At 45.2% G+C, this 14,249-nt stretch overlaps 1 protein-coding gene across 1 annotated transcript in view; it reads right to left on the reverse strand.

Annotated features, from left to right (window-relative positions):
- USP11 (ubiquitin specific peptidase 11) overlaps positions 1–14,249 on the reverse strand; it is a 39,424-nt gene that overhangs the window by 3,578 nt on the left and 21,597 nt on the right. The window contains exons 8-19 of the mRNA XM_081319450.1: positions 12,834–13,007; positions 12,583–12,741; positions 10,683–10,907; positions 9,731–9,814; positions 9,545–9,639; positions 7,534–7,740; positions 5,637–5,764; positions 5,201–5,539; positions 2,603–2,673; positions 1,820–1,932; positions 1,295–1,444; positions 140–255 (exon numbers count right to left, since the gene is read on the reverse strand). Coding sequence (XP_081175576.1) covers positions 140–255; positions 1,295–1,444; positions 1,820–1,932; positions 2,603–2,673; positions 5,201–5,539; positions 5,637–5,764; positions 7,534–7,740; positions 9,545–9,639; positions 9,731–9,814; positions 10,683–10,907; positions 12,583–12,741; positions 12,834–13,007 — 1,861 coding nt within the window. The remainder of the gene's footprint in view (positions 1–139; positions 256–1,294; positions 1,445–1,819; positions 1,933–2,602; positions 2,674–5,200; positions 5,540–5,636; positions 5,765–7,533; positions 7,741–9,544; positions 9,640–9,730; positions 9,815–10,682; positions 10,908–12,582; positions 12,742–12,833; positions 13,008–14,249) is intronic.

The raw sequence follows: 14,249 nt of genomic DNA on the forward strand, positions 1-14,249 counted from the left end.
TATATATATATATATATATATAACTTTCTTCCAAGTATTTTCACATACCCCTTACTAAGAGCTGTATGTTTTTATTGGGTGATGCTTCAAGTTTATCCCCACCTCCTAAAAAAAAATCCTATTTTTTCAGTATACATACAGTGCCCATCCCGAAGGCCACCATAATGGTTGGACACAGCAATGAGGTCGTATTTGTACAGGGAAGCGTCAGTGTCTTTCTGGGGTTTGATGATGAAATCAGAGAAGTCCAGGTTCCTGTTAAGAGAGAAATTAAAAAGCCACTGTTTTTTAAATGGTTGAGGAATAATACCTCAACAGCAACCCCTTTGGAGAAAAGCCATGTATGTGCACCAGGAATTACTACTATCTCAATGTGTGCTCTCAGCTGCCACAATAACTTTACACTAATGCAGCCTTCCGTGACTTGAGCTGGGGATGTGTCTGTTGACAATTTCCATGCCTCACAGGCTTCATCAAATGTGTTGTAACCCAAGAGAGCTGAACACCTCAGCAGGAGGAAAGCCGTGCTGCACTTTCTCCTGATCTTCCAATTAACTGGTAATACCAAGCAAGTATTTCCTGCAGAGAGACTTCAAACAGGGTCAGAGAAACTCCCCACGTTTGGGGAAGGCCAGCATGCCCCATTTCTAAACCCTCAATAGCACCGGAGCTACCTTTGAAACTCCTTTAGCAACACAGCCGACAATGACAGGGTGTCACTGTGGTGAAGCTTACATGATTACTGAGTCTTTTTTATTGATGTCATATACATACAGCACATACCCGTCGTGCTACTCCCCTTTGTGGTGTGGCAGTGTTATGGAGTGCAGAGAAGGAGTAAGAAGTAGTAAGCGAAGAAAAAAAGGGAACAAGATAAAATAGAAAAGATAATATAGGTAAATCTAGATTCACCAACAGCCATTCACACGCAGTCGATTCAGGCTGAGTTTTTGATGACCTCCAAAGGAGAAGGTGAAGGCTTTCGATCATCCTTCACCGTTTCAGAGGCCATAAATTATCACTCAGATCTGTTTCCTCAGATGAAAGGATGAGTGTTCCCCGGTTGCATTTTCCATGATCTATGCCAGGGGTAAGCAACCTCGGCTCTTTTATGACTTGTGGACTTCAACTCCCAGAATTCCTGAGTCAGCATAGCTGACTCAGGAATTCTGGGAGTTGAAGTCCACAAGTCATAAAAGAGCCGAGGTTGCCTACCCCTGAAGGGCAGCCACATACAGCATCCACCCAGTTCACTCCTGGTGACAAAAAATAATGACTGGGCCCACTGGCTTACTGGATAGGGAACTCCACAAGGGTGTCAAGTTTCTCCCGGGAGAATTTGGTGTAAGAGAAACGTTTGAGGTGAATAATCAGAATCTCTGGCAGTGACCATAAATCCAACTTCTTGGTGGCCAGTTGGTGTTTTTTGCAGGTGGGACAATACCTGTAACAGAGAAACCATAAGCTTGACCGCTTTTCTTTCAAGAGAACTAGTAGCCCACAAATTGCGTCCTTTCCCCCTCCCCTGCCCCCCCCGCCCCCCAATCTTAAAGAGGTTTTAGCTTGGAAATGATCCGATAAGCTGAGAGCTTATCTATCCCCAAATCTGGGGGGGGGGGTGTTTCTGTTTATTTAATTTGGATTATTATGAAATAAGACCCACGTGGCTTTATCTGGCTCATGCAGCATTCTTGTTTTGTTGCCTTTATCTACTGAATTTTGAACTACTGACCAGCACTAAGTCAGCCTCTAGTCACCTCACCCTTCCCTGCTACCTCAATGGAAGAGACTCTGTCACAGATAGGTTTTCAATTCTCACCAGGGATTTTCCTCCTCCAGAGTTTCCATGGTGGTGAACAGCTCAATGCACTCCTGCAGCTTAACAGGGTTCTTCTTCAGCATGTAGCCCATACAGTCATGCTTGACGTAGCCCTAAAGGGAAGAACATTCATGCATAATGGATAGAGTGATCAGAGGCTACCTTCTCACCCAAGGCGTAAAGAGCGAGGTTGTTTTCACATTTATATCCGCCAGGGCTCGCTGCCTTGGAAGAGTGAGGAAAATTCTCAGGGACGACTCACACCCTGGACGGTATCTCTTTACTCTCCTACCATCGGGTAGGAGATATAGGAGTATAGCCAGCCGCACCAACAGGTTGAAAAACAGCTTTTATCCGTGGGGGCTGTTAGGCTTTCGAACGAGAAATAATTTTATAAACTTTATGCATGATTGACTTGCGAGGCCGGTGTGTTGTGCAATTAGCTCACATGGTGTAACAAGATGGTGGGTTTGTTGTCACTGTGAGTTGTGGTGGGGGGGCAGGAAGGGAGGCTCAGCCAATCTCAGTGTATACATGGTTGTACTTTGACAATAAAGGTTCATTCATTTTGACAGTTTGAGATGTCGTACATTAGATGTTAATTTTATTATCCCCACAACTCTCTATGACTGATAAAGGGATTAGCCTAAAAGTGAGATCTGTAGCTGAGTCTACACTTGAAGCTAGTTTTCATTACAGTGGTCCGGGTTGAAGAACTTGAGCACAATATCACAGGAAAAACAGAAAAGAGAGGGTTCCCTACTTAGAAAGTTGCACACTCACTTCAGCCTCAGTCTCATTGTAGTAGCGCTTCTTCATTTCAGAATCCCAGTCCAGAGCAACATATGGTTGGGCTGAAGCAAAGGATGAGAAATAAAGAGTCAGAAATCCAGGAATGCTAAATGTTAACTACATAAATCCAACAGACTGGGCCAAGACACGAGTGCCCTATTAAGTTTATTGAATTTATATACCGCCCTTTTCCCGTAGGACTCAGGGCGGTTTACAAAGTATTTAAAAACATCAACACAATACAAGAGTTAAAAACAGTTAAAATAATTAAATTTGATCCCTGAGGGGGGGAAAAAAACCTCTCAGCCTGGGCCGGAAAGCTCAAAGAGCCAGGTCTTCAGGTCCCGGTGGAATGACCGAAGGTAAGGGGCAGTCCTAAGCTCCACGGGCAGCTGGTTCCACAGGGCAGGCGCACCCACTGAGAAGGCCCTCCCCCTGGGTGTTATCCGCCGGCAGTCTTTTACAGGCGGCACCCTGAGAAGGCCCTCCAAGTGGAAGCGCACAGGACGAAGGGAACTTGATGCCGGCAGTAGGTGTTCCCTCAAATATTGCCTTGACTTTCTTCCCAACACATACTGTGAAGCAGCCAAGACAGCATTCACCTTTCCAGTCCTTAATGCACCACGCAGTAGCTTTTTTTGTGGACATCTGGGCTCACCTATCAAAAACTAGAGATAGATGATGCCGTATCCCTCCCCCTCTGTGGAGAGAGGGCTTTTGAATGTTGACATAGATGGCCTCAATAGAGGGGGAGGGATACGACATCATCTATCTCCAGTCTACAACACAGTCCTTTCAGCAGTTCCAAGAAGGCTCCACCCCCATTTCCACTACTCAGGTGACCCTGATGACACAGATAAACCTCCAGGTGGCCTCAACCACTCTGTAAAAGAATGCAAATGGCCAGCTATCTGCAAGGAGTATAAATCCTTCCATTCCCCACCATCCAATCAGAGCTGAAAAAAGCTTTTTAGATGAGAAGTGAAAACATCTTCAAAGAAAAACAAGGAAGTTTTCCTTGTTAACCTTCTGGGAAAAAGGCTTCATGGTATCCGTAGCGGAACATCCAGATTCAGCCATAAGTTTCATTCCATACAGCATTAACCTTGTGAACTCTCAAGCTTCCTCCTTCTGTTATATATTCAAGATGGACAGTATTTAATATTTTATTGTTATGTAGATGTAGGGGCGTGGGTCTATACATATGATACTGAAAATATTAAGCCAGATTTTATGAATGGGACAGGGACAGGGGGACAGGGACAGATACAGAGAGGCCAGGGCAAATCTCAGAAGAGGCATTAGGATGGCAAAACAACAATACAAACAAAAGGTGGAGAACCATTTAGCGAACAACGATCTGAGGCAAGTATGGCAGGGACTGCAGCACTTAACCAACTATAAGGGCAGCACGAGGAGCATGGCAAACACCAATGCCTCGTTGGCTGAGGAGCTGAATATCTTCTTCGCCCGCTACGAGGTAAAAAGACCAGACCCCATAGCCTCTGCTGGCCGGCCTTCTGACTCTCAGCCACTCACCCTGTGTGAACACCAAGTGAGAGCTGTATTGAAGGTTGTGAATCCCAGCAAAGCCACAGGCCCAGATGGGGTGCTGGGGATAGTGGTCAGGAATTGTGCCGATCAATTAGCAGGGGTCCTGACAAGGATTTTTAACATCTCCTTGCAGGCTGAAAAATAGCTTTTATCCGTGGGCTGTTAGGCTTTTAAATGGGACATAATCTTATGCAGAATTGACTTGGGAGGCCGGTGTGTGGTGTAGTTGGTTCACATGGTGTGGTGGGATAGAGGGTTTGTTGTCACTGTGTGTTGGGGGGAGAGAGCACGGGGGGAGGCTCAGCTAATTTCAATGTACACATGTTGTACTTTGACAATAAAGGTTTATTTATTATATGTTGTATACGGTATGTTTTAGGTGTGTATCATTTATGTGTTTCACTTTGAGAGCGGGCAGCGAAATTTCATTTTTGATGTGCGCCGTTGTGCCCACAGTAAAAAAAAAATGACAATAAAGATTATCTCATCTCTTATCTAAGTCCAGTTGCCTCATGAAAAAGCATCTTTGGGACCCAGGGCCAAAGGACTAAGAGACACTAGCTCATCTCAATAAGACGGCACTGAGATTAACTGAGGGATTCGGATCATCTGATGCAGCGGGAACCAATGGCAAGATCTAAGGGGACATTAAGGAAGAACTGTGACGTGACCTAGGAAGGGAAGCTAGCAGACATAGGGAGAGCTGAGAGAAACTCTCATACTGCAATGAGAGAAATGAGTCTGCCTTGTGTAGCGTCATGAACAAAGCCCACACAGGCAAAGGAGTCAGTTATTTGGGGTTTCTGCCCTGACTTTTATCGTGTATCGAGGCTCACAAGCACGAGACTATTTTAGCCTTTCCATCGCAGACACCATCACAGGATTCCCTTGGCAACCTTTTTATGACCCTGCCAATGATATTTTCTCAACATTCCAAATTTGGCTACCCACCCTCAGACCCCCACCGCCAAACATTTTCTTAGCAGGCGGCTTTTTTTTTTTTAACCACAAACCTATTTTACCAAACGGACTTACAGTTGAAGGAGACAGGATTGCCCTCATCTTGGCTAGCCATCCAGTCACTGGTACCATTAGAATTGACGGGTCGGAGCGTAAAAAGCAATTTTGGCTGCTTCTGGGGCAGACAGCATTTCCGCTTTGCCTGGTTGGCTGTAGGAGGACTGGGACTGGAAGAGGGCACACGGGGAGACTGGGGAGGCTGCAGGGGAGATGGGTTGGGGCTCCGCCTCTCCTCCACACTAGCCCCTTCCTCCCCCACTGATGTGTCTGAAGGGGTTTCCTCTGTCCCTGAGCTAGGGTCCTGGTGGGCAAAGCCTTCCGCCGTTGTCTCCTCGTCTTCCTCCTCATCCTCCCCTGCAAATGATACGTAAAGAGAGAAGGTATGAATTAGCATGGAAGTCTAATTTTCCCTTCCCTTCCTATTCAACACTATTTCACCAGTCTTCCTCACCTTCACTCAGCCCATTGGACCTCTTATTGTAGAGATCCTCTTCCTCCTCCTCTTCCTCCTCCTCCTCCTCTTCCTCCTCCTCCTCCTCACTCTGTTCTTCCTCAGAGTCTGGCCATGTCACATAGCGGCTGTCAAAGAGAGAAGCAGATCATGCCCTTTGCCTGGCACCTGCCCTGTGACTGCAGTCCAATGAGAGGAACAGTTGTAGAATCAGGGATGAGCAGGTGCCAGGAGGTAGGGGGTAGATATTATGTGGTCAGATGTCTGTCGACCCCCATTCATTTTTTTAAAAAAAACAACCTTACAATTTAATCAGACTTCTGATATAGGATCGGCTTGCTCTTAAGGACTGTGGAGTTTGTTTTCAGCCATCTCCAGAATCTTAGGCTAAGTGATTCCTATTGTTTTATGACAATCTCTATATCGCCTGACTTCCAACAGCCCTGAGTGATTCACAAGTGAATGACATTAAAAGGAATAAATCAATATACTAGATAAGGACAGGGAATAAAAGACAGCAATTAGATAAGCAGAAGAAACCCACGTCACTTCAAGGAGTTTCAATCACCCTCATCCAAGAACTGGCTTCAGAAGGCCCGCCAAAACACCATCCGAATGTCAGGAGAACCTCAATTCAGAGGACAAGCACGGTGACAGAGAAGACAGACTTACAGGGTCCTGACAGGTGGCATCGTTTAACTAAAATTGAATCACCCAGGCAGATATTATGGGAAACAAGGAACTAGGCCTTGTGGGACTGTATAGGTAATGCCAGCTCTTTGAATTACACCCAGAAGCAAACTGGCAACCAATGCAATTCACAAAGCAGAAGTATGGGCATACCAAGGGATGCCCCTCATTGCCTACGCTGCTGCATTCTGGACCAGTTGAAGTTTCCGGGCGGTCTTCAACCCATGAAGTATGTGTTGCAGTAGTGAAGCCATGAGGTACTAGGGTGCAAGTGTCTGTCTGAAGGGCCTCCCAATCTAGGAAGGGCCACAACTGGTGCACGAGATGAAGTTAGGCGAGGTCCCTTCCTGGCCGCAGCTGCCACCTGATCCAGAAGCAGCTCTTGAGTCCAAAAAAAAGACTCCCAGATTGCACATCCTTCTTGAATCGGGAACTGCTACCCCACCCACCCAAATGCAGTATATCAGAATCACAATCCCTGGGAAGCGAAACGCTGCTCTCTCTGTATAATTGGCTTGAGTACCATTCTGCTATCCTGAATTTTGCATTTGACCAGAAGGAAGACGGCTGAGATTTAATGGCAGACCATCATTTGGTTATGCAAAGGAAGCTCCAGGACGGGACTATGCAAAAGACCACACAAAGACACCCATATGGGCAAACTCACCTGCCAGTTCTGTAGCAGGTCTTGCACTTGTCATAGCTACAAAGTCCAGTTCTCATCTCAGGGCTGCTTTTTCCCCAATAGCTAGCTAAGAAAATCTAACATCCTGGCCAGGTTGCCAGCCAGCCTGCTTCACCTCCCTATTTTTGCCATGACTAAAAATCAGGAAGTCAAATCCAAACCAGGGACACAAAAATAATAATAATAATTTTTGGCCCAAAACAAACCAAATCAATACATCTGTTGTAGTAGTATAAAATGGAAGTTGATTCTTCTTGAATTACTGGAATAGTTCCGAGTACAGAGCTCCATTATTTTCCCCGCTCTAACCGTCCCGTGCTAGGTATTATAGACTTCAATTCCCAGAATGCTCAGCAATGGCCCTGTTGGTTGGGGAACCCTGGGAGTTCAAGATTTTTAGCTTGTGGGGGGCAACCAAAGTGGAGAAAGCTGTTTCAGGCAGGTATTTTCATACATCTGTCTGTTCATATAGAAGATGTGAAGGAGTGGAGCTAAGCTATCTCAGATATCGGAATAACTCACGAGAGCCGATGCAGCAGGAGCTGGTATAAGGCATCTGAGGAGAGCTGATCCCGGGGCACAGATACCAGAAGGGGATGACCGAAGAGCACAACCCCATAGTAGCTGTTGCCGTAATCCCGGCCCTGGGTACGCTCCCGAAGGTAGATTGGCAGGACCACTGCGTCTGCTGAGGCTGGGTCTTCCAGGCAGGACACAGACACCTCATATCTGGAAGAAGGAGAGACAAGCTATGAGGAGGAGGAGGAGGAAGAGGAGTAGCAAGGAGGAGAAGCAAGGAGGCAGCTGCAGCACACTGCTGGCTCATATTTAAGTGATTCTCCACCAGGACTCCGAGATCCCTCTCACAGTTGCTACTATTGGGCAAGGCCAAAAAAGCCAGCACAGTGCTAGGCTGCATTAACAGAGGGATAGAATCAAGATCACGTGAAGTGTTAATACCACTTTACAATCCCTTGGTAAGGCCACACTTGGAATACTGCATCCAGTTTTGGTCACCACGATGTGAAAAAGATGTTGAGACTCTGGAAAGCGTACAGAGAAGAGCAACAAAGATGATTAGAGGTCTGGAGGCCAAAACATATGAGGAACGGTTGCTGGAATTGGGTATGTCTAGTCTAATGAAGAGAAGGACTAGGGGTGACATGATGGCAGTGTTCCAATATCTCAGGGGCTGCCACAAAGAAGAGGGAGGCAAGCTACTCTCCAAAGCGCCTGAAGGCAGGACAAGAAGCAACGGATGGAAATTAACCAAGGAGAGAAGCAACCTAGAACTAAGGAGAAACTTCCTGACAGTTAGAAAAATTAATCAGTGGAACAACCTGACTCCAGAAGCTGTGAACGCTCCAATACTGGAAGTTTTTAAGAAGAGACTGGACAGCCATTTGTCCGAAATGGTATAGGGTTTCCTGCCTGAGCAGGGGGTTGGACTAGATGACCTCCAAGGTCCCTTCCAACTTTATTATTACACACACACAAACACACACACACACATATAATGTTTCATTTCTCAACCCAGCCTCCATTTGAGTGCCATTCCAAGATAACATGCAGAATCAGAATTGCATAATACATGTAAAATTCTGTAAGCCCAGTAAAAACAAACACTTTATACACCACAAACTAAGGGGCAAAAAGTTCAGAGGAAACAGCATCCATTACAATTACAAAAATACAAAGGCCTAAACTTGATGACTTTCCTTAAGGAAAGGAAGACGTTCAAAAAAGAAGCACTGGGGGCAAGAAGCAGATCTAACTCTATGCAGGCAGCTTAAATTCTCCAAGTATACTGACATTCCCCAACTTGCTTCTGACACTGAAAAAAATGTCCCCTAAAAGCAGGGGTCCGTGGTCCAGCACTGGTACACAAAAACAAATGAAGCCCCACCCACCGGATGCAGGCAGCACACGAAACCACACCTTCTCCGGTTCGCGGGAAAAACTTTTCTCCAAGGAACCGGTCCCTGATGCCCAAAAGGTTGGGGGCCGCTGCCCTAAACTCTTAACAGTGTCCACCTTGAGCCACCACCCCAAGACCGTCCTTCTCTGCCTACTGCTGGGATAAAGTAACAGGACTTGGTGCACGCCATGCTCAGAACAAGCCAACCCATTGAGCGATGACGTATTTACCTCTTGTACTCATTGCTACTTCTGCTATCACAATTTACCTGTCTCTGCTTGCTGTGAGCCTGGCTACTCACTAGAATAAAACGCCAGTCTGAATTACAGGTCCATTTTTTTTCCAGACTGACTATAGTGGAAAACGCTCCATTGCACCCTGTAGTGAGGGGGGGGGGGGGAATTGGCTACCTGACCCCAAGATCCCTTCCAATTCTGTCATTCTATGATTTACTAGCTGTCACTCCTTTACCTCATTTTATTTGGCTTTTCCAATCTGGGCTTTTTAGATATGTCAACTGGGCTGACTAGGGTAAATGAAAGTTACAGCCTATCACAGTGAAAGGGCAGCAGGGCAATGGCTGCTCCGTCTTAATATTATTAAACCCAAACCCACATGAAGATGTCATCCCGGTCCAGGATACAGCTGAGAGATTCTTCCCTCTGATAGATCTTGTAGAAGCGGTGACTGAACACATCGGCCACCATCATCTGGAGGGGAGGCAAAGAAACAGTCATTAAGAAAGGGAAGGCCGAGAACAGGCTTCTACAGTCAACGAGGCCCCTCTCCTGGCAAACTTACCCGCTCAGCCGGCACACCTGTGTGCTCTGATAAAGCGTGACAGAGGTCTAGCACTTTCCCAGCTTTGGGGACAATCAGCCTGTGCTGTAAGAACAACAACAAAACGAAAGAGGCCAAGTTCAAACCAGTAAGAAAGTCAACTGAAAATCAAATCCTAAACCCAAGTCCAATCCCCATTAGACTGAATCCATCTCCAAGACAGAAACTGATCTGAGGACAGACCTATAAAGGTAAAGGTAAAGGTTCCCCTGCACATGCGTGCTAGTCGTTTCCGACTCTAGGGGCCGGTGCTCATCTCCGTTTCAAAGCCGAAGAGCCAGCGTTTGTCCGAGGACGTCTCCGTGGTCATGTGGCCGGCATGACGAGACGCCAAAGGTGCATGGAATGCCATTACCTTCCCACCGTAGCGGTCCCTATTTTTCTACTTGCATTTTTATGTGCTTTCGAACTGCTAGGTTGGCAGAAGCTGGGACGAGTAACAGGCGCTCACTCCGCTACGCGGCACCCGGGATTCGACCCGCCAAACTGCCGACCTTCTGATCAACAAGCTCAGCGTCCTAACCCACTGAGCCATCGCGTCCCTTCCGGACAGACCTATAGGTCTCAATTAAGTGGAATGTCCATCGTCAGACCTAAGCTATTTAATCGTTTATCTATCGTACATACTTGCATTCTCTGTCTTTCGGCACAAATTATAAAAATAACTTGAAGCTATATAAGCTCAGGCCAAATTTTGGTTCCATTTGGTCACTGCTGTGCAAACAGCTGGAAACCTCTTTCCTGGGCTTCAGATGGGAATCGTATTCGCACCTATGCAAACACCCCAACTATCAAGCTTGAAAATGTCTACGTATGTGACAGGGGCTCTAGGTCCACTCCCCCACATTCTCACGTCTCATTCAAATAAGTAACCTTGCCAGAGTAAAGTGCCTTCTAGACAGCTTGCTGGTACCTGTTCGGGTTTCTTACAGGGATCCATGGATACAAAGAAAACCTCCATCACTCGGTCCTTGCTAATTGGCAGAGGGGCACTGAGGTAGCAGAAGGGATCAAAAGTCACCGAAATTTTGTTACATTCAGGGCAAACTAATGTTGATTTGAAGAGTCCATGGAAGATATCGACAATGATGGAATTGTTGCGACGTTTGTGGTTGTGCCACGCTTCTTCTGCTACTTCCTGAACGGGAAAAGGCAGAATGAATAGCCTGAAAAACCACAGCCTCTCTCTTCCCAGGCTCACCCGTTTTTTGCTGAATTACAATTCTCAGCATTTCACTTGACTAAATGCATCAACTGAAGCTGCAGTAAACTATAATTTAACCATGACTTGAGGTCCAAGGGAAGTTTCCTATCTTTTCCTAGATGCTTAAAAGCAGGGAAGTTTAGCTTAGACTTTTACCATGCAGTTTGACAACAAAACCTCAGAATTAACCGTCAAATCTATCAACCCTCTCCAAAGGACTATTTAATTTTCCCCTGCTACCTTCATCTTTAAAGTGAAACCAATTATTGATGCTAGTCTTCATTTGCTGCTGGGGGAAAACTGCAAGGGGGTAAGGGGAGAGAAAGAGGAGGTCTATTATATTACCACCAATTAATGCACAGCATTTGTGATGGAAAACCTCAGAGAATTTAGAAGCATCATAAACTGAACACAGGAGTCTGAAGCAAGGATCCCATAGAAAGAAATAGCTGATGCATCAACACTATACTTTTCCAAAACGCCCCAGCCCTCTCAACCTTGAAATAGGTTATTTTGAGTTTTCCTGAAGTTGTATTACTTCCAAGGCTCTTGCAACAAGCAGTCAGGACTGAATATTCTGCAACTCCCACAGCACTCAACCCCTAATGAAAGGACACCCCAAGTTCACTGCAGTAATCGTTCTTACGGTCCATTCTTTATGCCTCGTTTCAGCAGACTCCAAGCCTCACAAATTACATCCAGCTTTCATCCTTTTTTACCCCTAAATCTCAATCTGATTACTATAGAGGCTTTGGGAGGCCCCCTTTTATCCTTGCACTCTCCTGTTCTTGCTCAGAGAGAACAAAAGCTTATATTTATATATTTATATTTTCATTTATACACACACACACACACACACACACAAAGGTTTCAAGAGAAACCTCCCACCACTCACGAAATTTAGATATTACAGCTTAGACAAAATCAATAACATTTAGAGTTCACTGAACTTTGGAGCTGAGGAACTAATACGAATTCCTCATGGGACTGGACTGGGAGCAAAGGATTGGTTGACTAAATTGGCGTAGTCATTTCTGTGACCCCGGGCAGCTTACGAAGTTAACCACCCCTTATAAAAAATAACCCCAAACTGTAATAGTAATTAGAAACAGTAAAAACAATGAAAAAAACAAACCATCTGTGGGAGAGCACCCTTTGTTTTTCTAGCACCACCACCACCCAGGCCAGATGACAAAGCCCTGTCTTTAGGCCCTTCCAGAAGGCCTAAATACAAGGTCAGGGCCAGTCTGATGATATTCCAAAGGGCGGGTACCATGGCGGGAGAGGCTTTCCTCTTGGGTCCCATCAGATGCTATTCCTTTATGGAGGTGACCCACAACACACCCTACCAGCTAGACCTGACAAGTGGGTGTGACTGGGGAAAGGTCTTCCCTCAAATACCCCTTTTTCCATACCGTGATATAAAAATTGAAATGGACCAGAAGAACACATGTAAAGATCACCATGGAAATTCAACAGATAGGATCTCCAGTCAGAAGCTTTCACGCTTGTGGATACATTACTCCTACTACAAACATACGTGTGCTATCACCACCGACTAGGATCCAATTTGGACTCTCTGATAATTTCCCTTACGGTTCACGCTCACCTCATCGGGTCTCCCTGCTGCATCCTTTAATTCAATGTACTCTTTCTTCTTGACACGGTTGAGATCCTCGTGCAAACCATCAAGCAGGAAGGAGAGAAGCTCCTGGGAATCGTGCTGCTGATAGCCAAGGAACTGAGAGGCAAAATGGCCCACTTTGGTCTGAACGGGATGCAAAAAACAGGGGCCTCTAAGATCAGCAAAGAGCTAGAGACAGATTTTAAAAAGCAGTTTAAGACAAGAACGCAACTCGCCTTGAACATTCGGGGCACGATGGAGCGGTGGTGGCCAGACCACTTCTGTTTAATGAGATCCGCATAAGCTTCAGCAATTTCACCTTTCATGCCAAGAGGGTTGCTGAAGTTTAGTTCATCCAGGTAATGATTATTGAGGAAGTATTCCGTCAGAGGAGGCACATTGCTGAGACACTGGAAGAAAGAACAAAAGAGTGCCAAATGTAGCATTAGGTGGTAGTTCATCTTTCAGAATGAAACTCGGGGGGGGGGGGGAAGCATCTTTGACGCAGAGAGAATCTTTTCTTTGTGAAACAAATGAAATTAAAAGTAAACTGATATTGACCCAGAAGTGAAGAACTTCACAAGTAGCCTTTTTCCCCACACACACACATCATGTACACAAAAGACATGGAGAGCTGTGGCATATATACAGACATTATTTTTATAATGGGAACACAAACTTTCATTATTAAGGAATAGGTAGGTACAATTTAGCTTTTTTGGTTTCAAATAGCCAAATGTCAGAAGGCGCCCTTCTACTCCTCTTCAAAGAAATGTTTAACTGTGTTATTATAATCTATGTTGTTCTACTTTCTCCAGTTTAAAGTTAGGGAAGAGAAAAAGGAGGGAATTATTTACAAGGGAATTTAAAAAATAGAAAAAGAGAGCCATCTTCAATTTATCAATTATCACTCCAAGTCATGATAAAGATGCTGTAATCAAAAGTCTGTGAACTAGTAAATCCAATATTCCTCCACAGATGGTAACCGTGTTACTGGAGGTGCAAAAGGACCCTCCTTTTGTTGCAACTGGGTTGCAACGCCCTCATCCAAATCCATGCATGGGAGAGAAACAGGGATGTCTAGTCATCTTTGCTGAGATAGTTGACTTGTTGATCAAATGGTGGTAAGAAAATAGGGGAACTCAGGCACCACACAGGTCATGTAGAAAGTAAACACAGGGTCGGTCATAAAGGACTCAAATGTTTATACACCAATGCACAGAGTATGAACAGCAAACAGGGTGAACTAGAAATTCAAGTTAATGAGGGCAGATATGATATTGTTGCCATTACGGAAACTTGGTGGGATGAAACCCACAAATGGAACACACAGCTAGACGGATTTAAATTAATTAAAAGAAACAGACCAAATAAAAGAGGAGGTGGAGTTGCTCTCTATATAAGAAATAACTACATCTCTACAGAAATAGAGCACAACAACAATGAAAACTGTTTTGGATGCATTTGGGTCAATATAAAAGTGGGGGAAATGATATTGCCATAGGTGTATGCTATAGACCACCCAACCAACCAGAGGTAATAGATGAACTTAATGGGGACTTTAATTACCCTAACATCAACTGGGAGACAAACTCTGCACCAAGTAGAAGATCAAACAGATTCCTGATAAACCTAGAAGACAACTTAAGTCT

The sequence above is a fragment of the Vipera berus genome (genome assembly GCF_964194415.1).
Source record: "Vipera berus genome assembly, chromosome: 2".
Lineage (NCBI taxonomy): Eukaryota > Metazoa > Chordata > Lepidosauria > Squamata > Viperidae > Vipera > Vipera berus.